Raw genomic sequence first — 17,112 nt, 5'->3', positions numbered from 1 at the left:
AAAAAAGAAATATATATATATATACATATAAACTGTACTGTACTGAAATCTGGTTGTTTTAGTCAGGATTATGCTAAAATATATGTCCCCCAACTATATTTACGTTCCCTATTAAGAGCAAGCCTTCATTGTAGTAAATGCCTGGTTTATTCCCATTTATTCCCATGGAAAGTTTCCGTCTTTGAAAATTGTCGGAATTTTGCCACCCTAATTGAAACACGCATATAAACTGACGTTTCCCACCGTCCCTAAATGCCTCATACTCTCGCGCGCTCGCCCGGATGTAGTTCAGTTCAACTTTATATCCCATGATTCCTTTCACCGACTTCCTCTTTCCCTACAGCAGCCATGTCTAAGAGAGGTATGAACCCTTTCCTTATCAAATCCACATTCATCTGCCTTATTTTACGCCCCGGCAGATCTTTAAATGTTACTGGTTTGTGTGAGAAGGAGTTACAGAACACATATGTGAGATTAGTTTTTCATTTCATGAAACGCTGTTGAAGATTTTAAAGATGGTAGCGTCGCTAGCTGAATTAGCCGGTGGAAGCCATGTTTCGTTGCCAGCACCGGGGAGACATGAAGTGAAGCTGGAGCCTGTAACTGAGAAATTGCAACTCGATGTAAACTGCATGAATAGCTGCTTTTACATGCTTAACTTGACACTGCTGAACAAACTCACTCGACCGGTTTATGTGTCGTAGATTTTGTTAAGCAGAGCCGGTAAGGAGAGGTGAGCTAAAGTGGCTAACGTTAGCTTCTTACGTCAAATATAGTGAACTAAAGTAATGTGGTATTTGAACATATTGTACTGTACAGTAATGTTAGAATCAAGACAAGTCATGTGAAGGTGTATTACTTTGCAATGCAGTAAATGTAAATACCTCATGACACTTGTATTTTACCTTCATTCAACTGGAAAACAGAAACGTGTATTTGCCATACTGCCCATGCTAGCTCCCTGCTAACCCCAGTAACACACCTGGCTCATGAAGCTGTCTTCAAAATGTTCATTATTAAGCTTTTACAGACATCAGACGTTTTTCTCTCTACTTTCAGATAGTCATGTGATTAATGTTTTGTATATGCCAGTATGGTGCCTTGCTTTTACTTTGTAGATGCGCCTAAACGATTGAATGTTAACTTAACTGTATATAGCTTAACTTTTAACATGCTTTCACTAGACTGACAGGACATTGTCTTTGTTGGATTAATTAGTGTGTGGGGACTTGAGTCATATTCCCACAAATTAATTAAATGTCTTATTGAAGTTCTTAAATGTTGCATACATGTTGAGGAATCAATTACTCAACCCTCAAATTTATTTATATAGCAGCTTTCATGCATTAAAAACATGCAGCCCAAAGTGCTTCACAGAATAAGAGACAGAAAACAACAGCAATGGTAAAATGTATAAAGGGCACCATCATAAATGAAATAAGTAATAGTCAAAAGAGAAATTAAAAATAAAGTAGCGGTAACAAGATCAGATGAATACAAGATATAAATAACTAAATAAGAAAAAGAAATGTTAAAGCAATGATTAAAAAAATATTGCAGTCCAGGGTTAAAAATGCAGGGATCACATGCTATGATACATGCTTTGGGGATGTTATAATATTCAAATAACATTGTGATCATTCTAAACTACATCTGATATCATAAGTGTTGTATATCTTGAGACTGAAGGTTTTACTAAATCTGGTACTTTAAATAAATCTGCACTCAGTGTTGTTGTCCCCCCCCCCCCCCCCTTATTGCATAGAGGCATTGCTGTTGATTTGATCTGTAGTATTTTTGCATTAAAGTTGATAACATCCTTTAGTATTATATAGGGATGTAACGATACACTCAGCCCTCGATTCGATTTGAATCCCGATTTTTGGTTCACGATACGATTCACTCACAATTTTCAAGAGAACTGGATTGAACTCAAAATTTAAATAACCACTACTTTATTTCAATTCTCAGATGAAGATACTTGTAATATATATTTGTTCTCTTATAATGTAAACAAAGTAATCCTTTTTCATTTTTAACGTGTTGTAACTCAAATAAAACGACGGCACACTTTTTTCAGGACCTTGCAAAAAAAAAAAAAAAAAAACTGCAACCTCTTTAAATTAGGGATATAAATTTCAAGTATTCTCCTTGATTGATCTTTGGAAATGTTAACGTTTCAATAATATATACCTACACAAATTACGTTTAATCGATTTTAATCAGCCCTTATTTGTATTGATTTTTTTTTTTTACTGAATTGCGATTTATCGTTATATCCCTCCATTTTGAGGAATCATATCAGGGATTGCATGTTATGATGCATGTTATGATACATGCTAAAACTACCTCTGTCTGATATCATAGTGTTGTATATCTTGAGACTACGGTTTTACTAAATTTGGTACTTAAAATAAATCTGAACTCAGTGTTGTAGTCCCCCCTTAATGCAAAGAGGCACTGCTGTTGATTTGACCAGTAGTATATTTGCATTAAAGTTGCTAATGTCCTTCAGGTGATCAGTTAGTTTAGAAATAGTTCCCCCCTTCAAAAAGCACTTGCTTTGTCTGCTCAGTGGCTGGGTGAGTTGTCGATGAAGGGCATATTGACTCTTCATCACTGTGGGTGAGACAGCAGCGACTCACTATGGCTGACTGATCTCAATCAGGGATGACACAATGGAATCATTCCTGAGGAGTATTGTCTTGTTTTGATTTCTCTTCTGTTCTCATAGCGTTGAATTTCTCCTTACAGGACGTGGAGGTTCGTCTGGAGCCAAGTTCCGCATCTCACTGGGTCTCCCAGTGGGAGCGGTTATCAACTGCGCTGATAACACAGGTACGAGGTGCCTCATCCCCTGTACTCATGAAGATTTGAGTTTGTGAAGGTGATATGAAGTCCCAAGTTGTTTCCTCTCAGACTAGCATAGTTGAGTCATACATTGTGATTTATAGTAGCCAAAAAGAAATAGGTCTGTTTATTTTAGTCTTGTGTTTTCTTAGTGCAGGGATTAATGACCATAAATAATAATGTTTTGTGAGACACTGGAGGATGAGGGAAGTTGTCGCTCCTAAGTATGTACCCCTTTTAAAATGGTGTAGTAATAGTCTTAGCTGTTGCCTCAGTTGTAATGTTCAGACATGAGAGGTGTCTTGTCAACTCAGAGTAAATTAGTCCATTAAGAGCTTCTCCCAATAGAATCCCCAAATGAAAATACAGAGGTACACAATTTCCCACAAGGTGGCCCTTAGAACTGGTGTGTGTAGACCAGTAATAGATCTTGGACCCTGGTTATCTATACAGATAAAGCAGTAGTTCATGTTGTGTGTACACAAAGTTTAGGGATGACAAGCTAAATCATTTATTACAAGATAAGTAGAGTAGTCTGAGACTGAAGGTTTAGTAGTTGAAATGAATCTGATCTCAGTGTTGTCCCCCCCCCCTTCAAAAAGCACTTGCTTTGTCTGCTCGGTGGCTGGGTGAGTTGTCGATGAAGGGCATATTGACTCTTCATCACTGTGGGTGAGACAGCAGCGACTCACTATGGCTGACTGATCTCAATCAGGGATGACACAATGGAACCATACCTGAAGAGTATTCTTGTTTTTGTTTTTTTCTGTTCTTTTTCCTAATTTTTTCCCTCCACCCCTCAGGTGCCAAGAACCTGTACATCATCTCTGTCAAGGGCATCAAGGGTCGTCTGAACCGTCTGCCTGCTGCAGGAGTGGGTGACATGGTTATGGCCACAGTGAAGAAAGGCAAACCAGAACTCAGGAAGAAGGGTGAGTTTGGATTCAACACATGTCAACCGCACCAAACAGCTGAAGTTGAGATCTTTGTTAGATTATACAACCACTGTGATTCTAGCAGGGTCACACAAATAGAATCAGATCCTGTTGAGATACTAAAATCAGAAGCAGCGGTGGCGACAGCGGTCTTTGAGCACTGAGTTTTGTGTTATCTGTAGTGTTTTTGCTGAAACTTCAACTCTGGTAGTAATATGAGCAAAGTAGTTTACCTTCTAACTGGTTTACTGCTACCTGTTTGGTGCTGAGAGCATCACTATCGGCTATGTTCAGATGTTTTGTCTTCAGAATCTGCAGAGACTGAAAACATTTGATATTTAGAATGAATATCCAAAATAGTTTAATTTAAACAGAAAACGTACGACCATATTGAGGTACAAAGGTACTTAAAATAAATCTGAACTCAGTGTTGTAGTCCCCCCTTTATGCAAAGAGGCACTGCTGTTGATTTGACCAGTAGTATATTTGCATTAAAGTTGCTAACATCCTTCAGGTGATCAGTTAGTTTAGAAATAGTTCCCCCCCCTTCAAAAAGCACTTGCTTTGTCTGCTCAGTGGCTGGGTGAGTTGTCGATGAAGGGCATATTGACTCTTCATCACTGTGGGTGAGACAGCAGCGACTCACTATGGCTGACTGATCTCAATCAGGGATGACACAATGGAATCATTCCTGAGGAGTATTGTCTTCTTTTGATTGCTCATTAACTCTCTAATCCTGACTGACTGTACTTGGTGTTGAGCTGTGTTTATTGTAATGTGAAGATGCAAATACACTCTTTGCTATTGAAACCTGTTAAACACGAACAGAAATGAAGGAGTGAAATCTGGTGAAACAAACTGCACAGATCAGTTCATTTATAGTAGTCTGTTTTTGCGAACACGTACATGAGAAATGGACAAGCAGCCTTTAGTAAGATGTAATGATGCAAGTTGATTGACAGTTTGCCTTTAAAGGAATAGCAGAGGGATACAAAAAGAGGATTTAATTGGAAAACATGGAAGGATGAACATCTTTAACAATAATACAAAGGTTTTATTGTCTTAACCTATCCACATGTTATACAAATAAGATTCTTGATTTGATATTGTGGAATCACACTTAAATTAACCTTTTTGTTTTTAGATTTCTTTGATATTCTTGCTTTAACCTTTTTTGTGTTTCCCAATTGTATCTCGTCAGATGTAACTAGTAAATACATAAAGCCTGAAATCACTGTTAAGCATTTATTAACTTTATAAGAGTGTTGGTGTTTTTTTAAACTCAGCATGTATAGAAATTCTAAGATATTTGGTTTCTGATCTTATGTTCAGAACAGTGAGTAACTCGTCACCAAAAGTGTTTGTGGGGGGAAAAAAAAGTTTTGTTGTGGTGGTAAATTCCCTGAATCCCCTCTGTCCACAGTGCATCCTGCGGTGGTGATACGGCAGCGGAAGTCGTATCGGCGAAAAGACGGCGTGTTTCTCTACTTTGAAGACAATGCGGGGGTCATAGTAAACAACAAAGGAGAAATGAAAGGTGGGTTCAAGATGCTACAGCAGCTCCAACATCAGTCTGCTCACTGCCCAGGGATCAATACATGTTAGCCTAGCTTTATGATTGACATCAGCTGGGTAGAAAGGATTCAGAGCACTTTATTAGTGACAGTGAGGTTACATTTTTGTGCGATTTGAAGTCCAGAAGCAATGTTTCTTTGTATGAGGTTTGAAACCTGTAACACAGTGTTTTCTGTTTGTCAGAGAGGCATTAGTGTTTATGCCATATATTTTTTTTGTGCAGTCAGGTGTTCAGGTAGTTCAAAGATAGTTTCCCCCTTCAAAAAGCACTTGCTTTGTCTGCTCGGTGGCTGGGTGAGTTGTCGATGAAGGGCATATTGACTCCTCATCACTGTGGGTGAGACAGCAGCGACTCACTATGGCTGACTGATCTCAATCAGGGATGACACAATGTAAGCTCTCAGATCAACTCTGATCTGTATTTCGTGACGAGACAAGAATCACTTCGGCACAGTCTTCCGTTTTCTAGAAGTGTAGCTTGTTTTTTCTTGATTCACCTATTTGGATAAATGATGCATTGATTAACTAAAACCTGAACTCCTTGTTCTGTTTCTTCAGGTTCAGCCATCACAGGCCCTGTGGCAAAAGAGTGTGCTGATCTGTGGCCCAGGATCGCATCCAACGCTGGCAGCATAGCCTGAGCTGGACCTGCACCCCCGTTCATGTTTTCAATAAAAACTGTTGGTAATCGAGCCTTATGTGTCTCATTTTATTGATTTAGCAGTGGTTTTCAAAGTGGGGCCCTAGGACCCCTGGGGGTCCACGAGCCATAGTGTGGGGGTCTGTGAAATAATTATATCACTTATAAACACTTCACTGGGGTCACAACTGTTCCTGCTACTACTTAGCTACTTACTACCTCCCAAGCATGGAGCCATTTCTAAATCAGTTCATATCCTCAAGTGATGCTGAACCCAAGCTAGCTAAATTAAGACAATATGATGACGGGTATATAGAATTGGGTTTTATTGAGAACAGTGACAGGAGACCAAAATGAGTCATGAGTCGCTAGCGAAGGAAGCTATGAAGCCAGCCAAGCTAAAGTGACATCTGATCACAAAGCACCCAGAATATAAGGACGAAACTAAAGACTTTCCAGTGAAAGAGGGAGGAACACATCCACCAGAAAACATAGATGACGTGTTATCTGTTAATGACTATGGAACTGGTCTGAAGTATTTAGATTGCTAAGTTTTAGAATACAAATAGTTCAAAATGCATCTAAGAGTGCAAATGGTGGCAAGCAAGTGCTTTATCGATGTTACATTTATGAAGGGGTCCTTGCAAAATGTTCCCACCTGTAAGTGGTCCCTGTCCCCAAAAAGTTTGAGAACCCCTGATTTAGAGGGATCATCAAAGAAAATTTAGTATTCTATTATTAGAAAACTATCAGTTTAATGATGCGTCCTGTGTCATACGTTTTGCTAACATAGAAACAAGGCAGGGCCGACGAGAGCATGACAAAGTTGAAGCAGTTTGATGTTCTGTTTTACAAATAAAGTCCTTCTAAATGCTTTTAATTGTGTTTATGGTTAAAATATATTTTATTTAAAGGGCTATTTAGACAGTCAAGAAACATAAAGTACCTGACACATAAACCTAGGTAAAAATAGGTTTCTGGAGGTTTACATTGCTTGTGTCAAATTGACCCCTAGGATAAAAGATGTTAGTAAATTGGAGGGTAACAGGAGGGTTAAAAAAAAAACAGCTGTAAGTCAGATGTGAAAACATGATGTTAGAAATAATTTCTAAATATGTACATGAGTTGAATGCACATCATTAGAGCAGCCACTAGAGGGTAATAGAACTTCAAAAAAAGGGAAGTTATCAAGATCTGTAAAAGCTTTATTCCCATTATCAACTTGCAGTTTACAGACTTATACATCAACTTCAGTACACAAATCTGGAGATACTTACATAACACAGCATACATTTAACACCAAAGAGGTTCAGAAAATCCCTTATATATGGGAAGTGTATGTACGACTATCAATATAGTACGACAAACCACTGAGAAAAGTTATAAACCTGAGTTACATTTAAAAAAAAACAGTCCTGGAAAGTATTTGCACGTGAGTCTGAAACAGGAGACGGAGAAGACAGAAGTACAGAGGACATTTTGGTTCTTGCTCCTATAGTTTAAGAAAGGTGCTACAAAAAAAAAGCACAAATCCATCTGCATGGAATATGACTGACGTGTCGTATACAGAGCAGGTTACCGGCATGTCAGCATTATATAAACACACCATCTGTTGGTCCAGGTTGCCTTTGAATCATCGCCTTTTCTGCTTACACAGTCATTCCTCCGCTCTGTATGTACGTGTGTGTGTGTGTGATCTACTTGGACATCCCTGGCCTCCTCTTACAGACGGAAACCAGCAGGTCCACACTGAGGAACCAGGCCGCCACCTGCACCCAACACTTGTTTCCCCTGAGTCATCTACTGTAAATAACAGATAGCCTAACACACTGACTCCATCCATATACCTCAGAGGATGATGGGAGGTTTCTGGGCGTGTCAGTTATGTAGGTTTGTAGGTAGATTGTAGACTTAAATATATGCAGGTAGAGGTAAACTGAGACATAAAAAACAATACTTCAAACACAGAGCAATAGTGGATGTGCTTTAAGCCTGCATTTTGAATGCATTAAAGTTATCTGTACAGTCAGAACAAGAGCTACAGAAGAATAATAAACCTTTAAAGAATGTGCATCTTTGTGACGAGTCTTTAAAGATTAGTATTTGGAAACAACTTATGTGACTTTTCTGAGAGTTGTCAGTTTCAGTCGGCAGTATTTTTCTACCCCCCTCCCGACAGATGATCCTGCAGTTCTCCGGCTCTTTTGAGACCAGAAGTGTAGTGAATTTTAGCCTTGTGTACTCGCAAAAGATACACTAATTCATAGATTGTTAATTTATTTCACGTTTTTGAATATTTTGCCCTTCCCCCCAAATTTTCAACCTTCCAGGCATGTTAGGAAAGCAAACACCAACATGATTATGTTCATACGATCACCTGGGGCCTCATGTACAAAGACTTGCGTGGATTTCCTACTGAAACATGGCGTACGCTCAAATCCAGAAAACATCGTACGCACAAAAATATTCAGATGTATGAATCTGTGCGTAAGGATCAACAGCTGTAGCAACGTGCGTACGCCAGCTATGAAGTTGGCGTGAGGCATCGCACATTTCCACGGTCATTTCACTCTTGATACATATGAACTTTTGCCGTGAAAAAGAGCCTACGCTATGTTTTTGTGCGTACGCATCCTTTGTACATGAGGCCCCTGGACTCTCAGAGCTGGGTGAATTTATCTCGTCTCTCATGAACTGTCAATTAACTTTTCTTGAGGTGGTCCATTCCCCAGCTTGACGATCCTAGTACCAGAATTTCTGTGATGGACACCGACTACTAGGGCTCTGTTTCAGCTTTGAGGCATCTGTCCATCTGTCTCCATTGAGTGGCAGTTTCACTGTATCCAACAAGTCACATTAAAGTTGCCTCAAATCAGGCTAACTACAGTGCTATAAATCCAAAATAAACAGATGTCGGTGTGATTTAATCACAATAAACAGGTTTAAAGAATTTCAAAACAACTACATCATATTGCAAATCTGTCAACTCTTGGTTTGTCAGGTTTGTCTGCATGACACAAAACCATAGACTTAAAATGGAATGTGGTTTAATAATTTCTGATTCAACTGTAGATCTTCTAAAGACTCTAAAATGTTGCCTTAGATTTGTCACATTTACAAATTGTAAGTAGGTATTTTGCATCTTTGCACTCATTTAGAATAAAACAGCTCAGTAAGCAGAGCTTCTGAAATCATCTCAAAGTTCTCATTCATCTCAAATGTGCAGGTTAACTGATACTATATTGAAGCCTAGTCCAGCTCTCCTGACACTGATAAAAAAAAAGGAAGAGTTTAGTTGCACATTTATTACCCCACTTCATGGGATCAGATCCAGTCTGGGAATGAAACCACTTCTCCCTCTCCCCCTGGTTTCCTCCTCCCTGGGGGGCTCAGTGCCGATGGTGGGTGTGGGGCTGGGCAGGGGGCGCTGCTCGCAGGTGGCATGTGGGTGGGTGTGCCATGTTCCGTCTCTGTAGGTGCAGTAACAAACAGTTCGCTCGTCAATGTTCACCCGCTCTCCTGCTGAGATCACCCTGTTTCCTGCGTAGCAGTTTGGACCTGGAGGGACAAGAAACAGGTGGGAAATGTTTCTGGTCTTATCTGAGCCTGATTAGTGAAGACTTCAGATTCAGATTCGGACAACTTTATTGATCCCAAGAACGGCAATACATTTATAGCTTACCATACAACATTTAACATCTACAACACATTCATCATATATACATGCTACATGGGACTGTACATCGGACCAGAGGGTCTGTGGAGGACAGCAATAAGTTAATGTAATAAATAAATAACAGTAAGATAAGACAATGATTAAGACAATATAATCTCTTGTAATACCAATGTTATTTAAAATGACTAAAGAGACTGCCGTCTGAGTTTAAAAGCCTGATAGCAGACGGGATAAAAGATTTGGAATACCAATTAGTTCTCCTCATGGGTGCATAAAAAAGTGAGCTGAAGGCATCAGTACAAACTCGGTACGAAGGGCATGTAATTTGCTGGCCGATAATGTTTTCCGCTTTCTTCAGCACCTAGTACTCCCAGAGGGAACACAAGTCTCTCTGTTTAGTTCCTGTAACCTTGGAGCAAACTTTTACAATGCTCTGCAGCCTGTTCTTCTCTTTGATGGGTAAGCCCTCGAACCAGCAGATAAAAGAAAAGTTTAAAAGGCTTTCAATAAAAGAACAACAAAAGTTACTTAAAATCCTCTTACTGACATTAAAAGAGTTCAGACAGTATTATTTGTGGCCTGTTGGGAAACACAAGCCGGCACACATTATGGTCATAAGTACAGTTTCCTGATTCATTTTCTTGCATTCTTTCACTTTTCAGAATTGGACAAATACACTTATTTTCCTCCATCCAGTTAAAAGAGTAAGAATTTGATCTTATTGTTGTCTGTATCAGCAACTTCTGGTGTTCAAAAATGAAAACTATGTGAAAGTGCAAGGAACTGCAGTTCCTCGTGTCCACTTGAGGCTGGCTTCAAAACCCAAGGACAGCCTAACAGAGCCCATTATGAAATTAACCTATTTCCAGTGGAAGAAAACATGGTGACAGCCAATGGTGGACAGTAGCAAAGTAAATTTACTTGAGTACTGTACTTAAGTACATTTTTTGAGTATCTGTACTTTACTTGAGTATTATTTTTTGGAGGAACTTATTACTTTTACTCCACTACATTCACAAGACAATTATCATACTTTTGACTTCACTACATTTCTAACAATGCTCTAGTTACTCACTACTTTTCCTTTGAAGTCTGCTCATGAATTTCCTTCTCTTTTCTGAAATCTGATCCCTAAGATAGTAGAATGTGTTTGTGTAGTTCTGTTTGTCTCAGTGGTTTAGTCATACCTGTATATCGTGCGTCTCCTCGATTGAACGTGGAGCAAACAGAGCAAATTTCACTCAGATCAGGCAGTTCATTTAGAGGTGGTAATGATGGCTATAATTCTCCACCTGAGCACCCATGACCATATCTTCAGCCCGTGTTAGAGGTTTTTGAAATGAAGAATGATATGTATCGTTTGAAATGTTCTCCCTGTTTCCCACTCTGCCCAAACATACAAACATTCACTGTCCAACCTGAGAAAGTGTGTTGAGCTACGTAACATTTGTTTCATTCCAGATGAACATTTCAAACTTGTCTGTGCTTGGAGTAACTTAGTGTCTGTTTTTATTCAATGGTATAGTTTTAAGAGATTTCAAGGAATGGTTTCTAAATAAACATAATGTAACAGAATGTACTCCTATGTATTCTTGACTGCATTTATGTATTTTGAAAATACAAAGTTTTGAGATATTTTAAGAAGTACCTTGGATACTGAAGTATTTTTAAAAGGAAGTACTTCAGTACTTAAGTCAAGTAATAATCTGACAGAGCAACTTTCACTTGTATTGGAGTAATATTTGACCTGGAGGATCTATATTTGGACTAAAGTAATGAAGCTGTGTAGTTTGTGTACTACTGGTTAAAGTCTGGTTCAGAAAACAGTTTTGGTCTCTGTCGCTCCTTTCTTTTCGTTTCGTGACAACTGTACTTTATTGGGCTTCATAACAATTTAAAGCAGGGGTTTTGGTTTAGCTGAGCTGTGAAATCATGCACCCCATGTACAGAGGATACAGTCCTCAAAGCAGGCACAATGTAGGTTTGTTTCCTGGACATATTTTTGGACAAGCTAATGACAGCTCACTACAGATGGGACGGATTTTGTTTTAAATTGATTATGACAAAAAGGTTGAAAGATGCTCACAAACTACGACAATATGATGCAAATTTGTAAAAAGTAAAAAGCGCTAGCATGCAAACGTCCATTAGCAGTGGTTGTATTTAAATAAAGGTCTGATTGGCCATTTCTAATGCAAACTAAGGACAGCATAAGCTTTGTGTTTGACTCATTTACATCCACTTTGTTTGTAACATGCAGCCCTTGAAATTTGATTTCCACTTGCTTTAAACAAGTGGGTAGAGTCGGTCGTCCATCGATCGGGAGGTTGGCAGTTCGATCCCAGCTCCGGCAGTCACATGCCGAAGTGTCCTTGAGCAAGACACTGAACCCCGAATTGCTCCCTCTGTTGTTCAGAGGTGTGTGAATGTGAACGAATGAGATTAGCTATCACTGATGGTCCCTTAAGGCTGATTTATACTTCTGCGTCGAATCGACGGCGTAGCCTACGCCGTAGGTCCGCGTAGCTCCCGTACCTACGCAGAGGCCTACGCACGTAGCTGACGTGCACCTCCTCCAAAATGTAACTACGCGTAGAGCCGACGCGGACCGCAAGCTCTGTGATTGGTCCGCTCGACGGCTTTGTCTTTCCCGCATTCACAGCACTTCCGGGATCCCGGACATCGGCCACACATCGGCCGTGTATTTCATCTCCTCCTCTCTATTCTTCATGTAATCATGTCTGTATGATAAACAGCAACATGTATCAGCTGTAGATTAACTTAACACGCTCTGAATCGATGTGGAAAAGTAAACAGAGATCGTAGCAGGACCGGAAGCAGGCGACCGGCTATCAGAGAGACCACACTGCCCTCAAGCGTTTCGGAGGAGAATTGCTGCGCGACACGGACACATCGACGCAGAAGTATGTGGGGCTCATGTCCGCGTCAGCCCCTGCTGCGTAGGGGCGACGCAGAAGTATAAATCAGCCTTTACTGTAGCAGCCTCTACCATCAGTGAGTGAATGGGTATGAATGGGTGAATGTGACAAGTAGTGTAAAAGCGCTTTTTCAGTGGTCAGAAACACTAGAAAAGTGCTATATAAGTACAAGTCCATTTACCATTTAAACAAACCATTAGTAAGGCTATATGAAATGGACAGATGGTAATATGCCTTTGTGTTGTGTTGCCCCCAGGTGGCTGGAATATAAATAAATGCAACTAAATGCGAGGTTTTTTAGTTAATCTTCATCTTCATTATGAAACAGCCTCATCAATGTTTGTATCGAGTTAAAAATAGAGTTAGATGATAAGGTACACAAGAATTACATATACTATCTTTAATGTGCGGTCACATAAAACTCCATTCCCTCTAAAAAATCTGTCCTCATTTTTTCCCCTTCAAATATATTCTGTAAAACAATTCTGTGGACATGCTGAATATCATGGGAGCACAAATGTAAACAGCCTGCTTTTAAGATCATCTGCATTCGGCAGTCACAGATGGGGGTTCCTTTCATTTGGCAGCTACCTGAGAAACAATTACCAACGGCAGCCAGCAGGAGGACGGGAAGTACAACTCATCTGCTGCCAAATCGGACAGCTGAGCAGAAGGGGGGAGAAAAAATAATAATGACGCAACAAACTAAACCATCTGTGTCGCTGTCTGTCCAGCAGGAGGAGGAATGAAAATATGAACTACAACTTTAGTACGACCGAGGACGTGAGAGGACGTGAGAGCACGTTCAAGGGATTTAATCTCTAATAGTTCAGATGAATAAAGTACACAAAACTTCAAGTGTTGTTTGTTTTTACTGAACAACGCGTGACACAAGAGCTTTATCATCCCTGCTGCTCCTCCTCCTGTTTGACACACACACACACACACAAACACACACTCAGGTCCCACCAGTAAAAGTGTGGGACTTAATGCCTGTGGCAGTGGAAACATGTATGACATAACAGTGGGTGTGTGCGGTGATGTAACTACTGCTGATTCTGTGTGAGCACAGCGGCAGCTAAATGTATATATAACACACCAAACAAGCATGAGCTTAAGAGTGTGTGTATTTATATGATACCACATGTGGTTATGATCCTGCTAAGATCTCCCTGTAGCGGTACAGGAAGAGTTAGATGATTCACATGGATTAAGACGGATTAGGAGTGGGAAGGATTGATTATAAAATTAAATTTAGCCAACACAGAATTTTCAGAAATCTTCGTTTAAATGAATCTTGTTTAGAATCTTTTACAGAAAAATGTCCTTCAACAGGCAGAGACCTCAACTGAGCCAGACTGATCAGTGTCCATGCAAAAAGTTACCTTCTGTGAAACCATCAATACTCTCTCAAACTTTAAGAAACATTATAGGAGGAGTTTTTAAACAGAGAGAAGGTCTGAGTGAGTCTCACCGCTCTTACAGATGGGACAGCAGTGGTTGGCCTCGTAGGTGGGGTTCACACAGTGAGGGGCGGGACAGTCTGAGATGCTGCAGTACACCTCTCTGTTTGCCCCGCAGCGACATCGCTCACACCTCGACAACTGAAACACACAAACAGGATTAATAAAAGTAAACTAAAGTTTCCATGTTCGGTTAATTTGAACATCAGGGATCATTTAGTGAGACTGCAGGAGATGACATAAACTGTGACAGATGACTGGTGGGCTCAATCTGACTCCTACTTCACACAGGAAGTGAATCTGAACACAATATCATATGAAAAACAATCAATGTCCCACACACGCACGCACGCACGCACGCACGCACGCACGCACGCACGCACGCACGCACGCACGCACGCACGCACGCACGCACACACACACACACACACAGCTGACCTATTTTTAATATCACTGGACTGGCTGGAGGCTCTTGATGTTTTATGTAACTGATTATTTCATATTTGACAGTCAGTGCCACTGTTCGATCCCCACCGAGCACATCTGACATCATGATGCAACTGTAGAGTGGACGGCCCTTTGCTGTTTTGATACTTCAGTTTTAATAGAAAGCAGGGGCGTGTCTAGACTTGGTTGACTGGGGGGGCTGTCTAACGCAGGGGTGGTACAGTAGTTATTCAATTTCTGTTTAACAAGATCTACTTCATCTTTTGAAATTAAATTCTCATACACTACCAGTCAAAAGTTTGGAAACACCTTCTCATTCAATGTTTTTATGTTTAAAGTGTTCTGTCGTTTATAAAATGATCTCCAACTTTGTAAAAGTGTTTCATCTTTTTTTTTTTTTTTTGTTTTATAAAATGTAAAAATGTTTTTCAAAATGTAAATTTGTCTCCAACTTTGTAGAAGTGTTTCATCTTTGTAAATTTGTTTTGTCCTTCAGGCAGTGGCGGTTCTGGGGAGGTCACAAGCTTCGGTATCATGCCGATGTTACAGGCGGAACACATGCGTGTGGCACTTGGTTCCAGTCTCTTAGAGCGCTAAGGGACTCATGTTGAGTGTAAACAGCCAAACAGCTGCTGTCAGTCTGCATTTTGATATCGTACACAGTAGTATATATGTCTAGTATATAGGGATGCACTGATTTTTTGCAAGTTTGTTCTCAGCCGGTCCTCGCCCTTCTCAGTCTCTGAATGTGTCCCTCTGACAACACCCTTGGCACCAGCCGGGCCCCCCAAGTAAAATTGGTCTAGAATCGCCACTGCCTTCAGGGCCACCATACGTGAGGCATGAGATGCTCATCGCACGGGCCGGAAAGAAATTCCAGAAAGGAATTCTGAATGTTCGTTTATTTATTCAGACAATTTTAGTTAGATTTTTTTTAGTAGAAAACACATTTCACTTCAGGCCCATTAAGGGCCCCCCTCCCAACTTGGGCCCTTGGTAGTCAGTCCCATTTTTCCCTCCACTACGACGCCCCTGGCTGCAGCAGTAAACCTGTATGAAGTTCAACAGTAGAAGTCACAGGTGCTGTGCGTAAATCTAACGAACGCTCTCTGAAGCTGCATGGATTTATGAATGGGATAGAGGATGATGAGGAGGAGGAGGAGGAGGATGAGGGGATGAAAGTTTGTATCTCACCCTGAACTCTTCCAGGAGTCGGTACGTTTTCCCCGCGTATACACAGACCCGAGCCATGGCCTCACACACCGGACAACATGCCTTGTATCTGATCCGCGTGCACCGTGGGTGGATGCGGGGACATTTGGGTCGGACGCACACCGGACCGTCCACAGTGCACGTGCACGGACAAGCTGAGGGACTCGGGTAATAAACCTCTCCTAATCCGTAAACGAAGCCGTGGTCGTCAAGGCACCATTTCCCCCGGTAGTCCCCGAACTCGTAGTCCAGGTCGGTTTTAGAGGAGGAGTACTCCGCAGCCACTTGAGCGCGAGGCAGCAGCAGCAGAATAAGCGCGAGGGAGAGGCAGCTCAGCGCGCGGGGCCGGTGGCTCATGGTGACCGACGGGAACCATCTGTGTGTGTGAGTGTGAGTGTGTGTGTGTGCTGTGCTCCGGTGAGTCTCTCCTCCCTCCTTCACACACACAGCCAGTGACGCCGGAACATGCGCGTCAGTTCGGAGCGGAACAGGTGACAGTCACACCCACCTGGACCGAACCGAGCGCACGTGCAAATTCAGAACGTTATAAACAAGAGATGGAGGATTGTTTGCCTGACGTGAAAGAAAAGCGCGTGCTAAACAATAAACATATTTTAATTGACTTTTTTTTTTACACTTTTTTCCCAACACTACCTTAACTATATCACATTTTTACATTTACATTTTTTACGTCTTTTATCACAGATTAAATATTAGAAATAATTTTATATTCGATTCACATGGTTTGAATGTCAGAACTTAGGGAAGGTGCCCTCATGTCCAAAAGAAACTGTGCTAAAGGGCCCTGTTGCATTCCACTATAGTAGATAGACATCAAAAATTCCCTTCTCTGGTGCCCTGTCAGGGGAAAATGCATGACAAAGTGCTATCTGGATGCCCTTTAAATGTATTAAACATAAAAAAAAATACTTTTCAAATGTGTAAAACAAATAAAAAGTGCCCATTGGATGCCGCTCCAATGTATAAAATGTAAAAAAAGATGCCGTCTGGATGCCATTGTAGTTTATCATGTTATGTTATGCTTATCATGTAATACTGGTAAAATTGGTCACAAAAATATTCACCACAAAGCATTAGATGCTCAACATTTTCTGGGGGAGGTCCCCCAAACCCCACTTGTTACCTCTGCCTCTATACATTTGAATTCACTGTAAACTGTGAGGACCAGGGGTTAGAAATGAGGTTCCCTTTTTATTGTTTTCGCCCCTGCCCCTCAAACAGCCTGAGTACACCACTGGCTGCTACATCAAATTAAAATAAATAAAATAAGATAATAGACAACAGATTTTGGTAGCTACAGGCTAATCTTAAAATCCTTAAGTGCAAAACTTAACTTAAATTAATCTGATGTGCA

The 17,112-nt window shown here is 40.7% G+C and overlaps 2 protein-coding genes across 3 annotated transcripts; one reads left to right on the top strand and one right to left on the bottom strand.

Annotated features, from left to right (window-relative positions):
* The first annotated feature begins 232 nt into the window (after positions 1-232).
* Positions 233-6,052, top strand: rpl23 (ribosomal protein L23). The gene is made up of 5 exons (XM_034711929.1): positions 233-361; positions 2,755-2,838; positions 3,654-3,782; positions 5,209-5,322; positions 5,919-6,052. Exons 1-5 carry the CDS (start codon positions 349-351, stop codon positions 5,999-6,001), a joined length of 423 nt encoding a protein of 140 aa, XP_034567820.1. The 5' UTR covers positions 233-348; the 3' UTR covers positions 6,002-6,052.
* Positions 6,053-7,184: 1,132 nt separating this feature from the next.
* On the bottom strand, positions 7,185-16,269 carry si:dkey-283b1.7 (von Willebrand factor C domain-containing protein 2-like). 2 transcript variants are annotated; one of them, XM_034710712.1, is made up of 3 exons: positions 15,720-16,269; positions 14,099-14,219; positions 7,185-9,558 (listed from the first exon to the last, which is right to left on the bottom strand). In XM_034710712.1, the coding sequence occupies exons 1-3, from the start codon at positions 16,092-16,094 to the stop codon at positions 9,317-9,319; spliced, it is 738 nt and encodes a 245-aa protein (XP_034566603.1). In that variant the 5' UTR covers positions 16,095-16,269; the 3' UTR covers positions 7,185-9,316. The 2 variants fall into 2 exon arrangements, with proteins under 2 accessions (XP_034566603.1, XP_034566602.1); XM_034710711.1 differs by having other exon boundaries at positions 14,090-14,219; positions 15,720-16,266.
* Between the last annotated feature and the right edge of the window lie 843 nt (positions 16,270-17,112).

This window comes from Notolabrus celidotus, chromosome 20 (genome assembly GCF_009762535.1).
Source record: "Notolabrus celidotus isolate fNotCel1 chromosome 20, fNotCel1.pri, whole genome shotgun sequence".
Classification (NCBI taxonomy): domain Eukaryota; kingdom Metazoa; phylum Chordata; class Actinopteri; order Labriformes; family Labridae; genus Notolabrus; species Notolabrus celidotus.
Note: the sequence above shows the minus strand (reverse complement) of the source record. Positions and strands in the feature narration are given on the sequence as shown.

Excerpts from the sequence above, each read along its gene's own strand:
- rpl23 (XM_034711929.1), top strand. Across the intron at positions 2,839-3,653 it reads CAACTGCGCTGATAACACAG|GTGCCAAGAACCTGTACATC; the intron begins GTACGAGGTGCC and ends TCCACCCCTCAG. Across the intron at positions 5,323-5,918 it reads CAACAAAGGAGAAATGAAAG|GTTCAGCCATCACAGGCCCT; the intron begins GTGGGTTCAAGA and ends CTGTTTCTTCAG.
- si:dkey-283b1.7 (XM_034710711.1), bottom strand. The coding sequence starts at position 16,094 with ATGAGCCACCGGCCCCGCGCGCTGAGCTGCCTCTCCCTCGCGCTTATT. Across the intron at positions 14,220-15,719 it reads GACTCCTGGAAGAGTTCAGG|TTGTCGAGGTGTGAGCGATG; the intron begins GTGAGATACAAA and ends TGTGTGTTTCAG. Across the intron at positions 9,559-14,089 it reads CTGTCCCATCTGTAAGAGCG|GTCCAAACTGCTACGCAGGA; the intron begins GTGAGACTCACT and ends TTGTCCCTCCAG.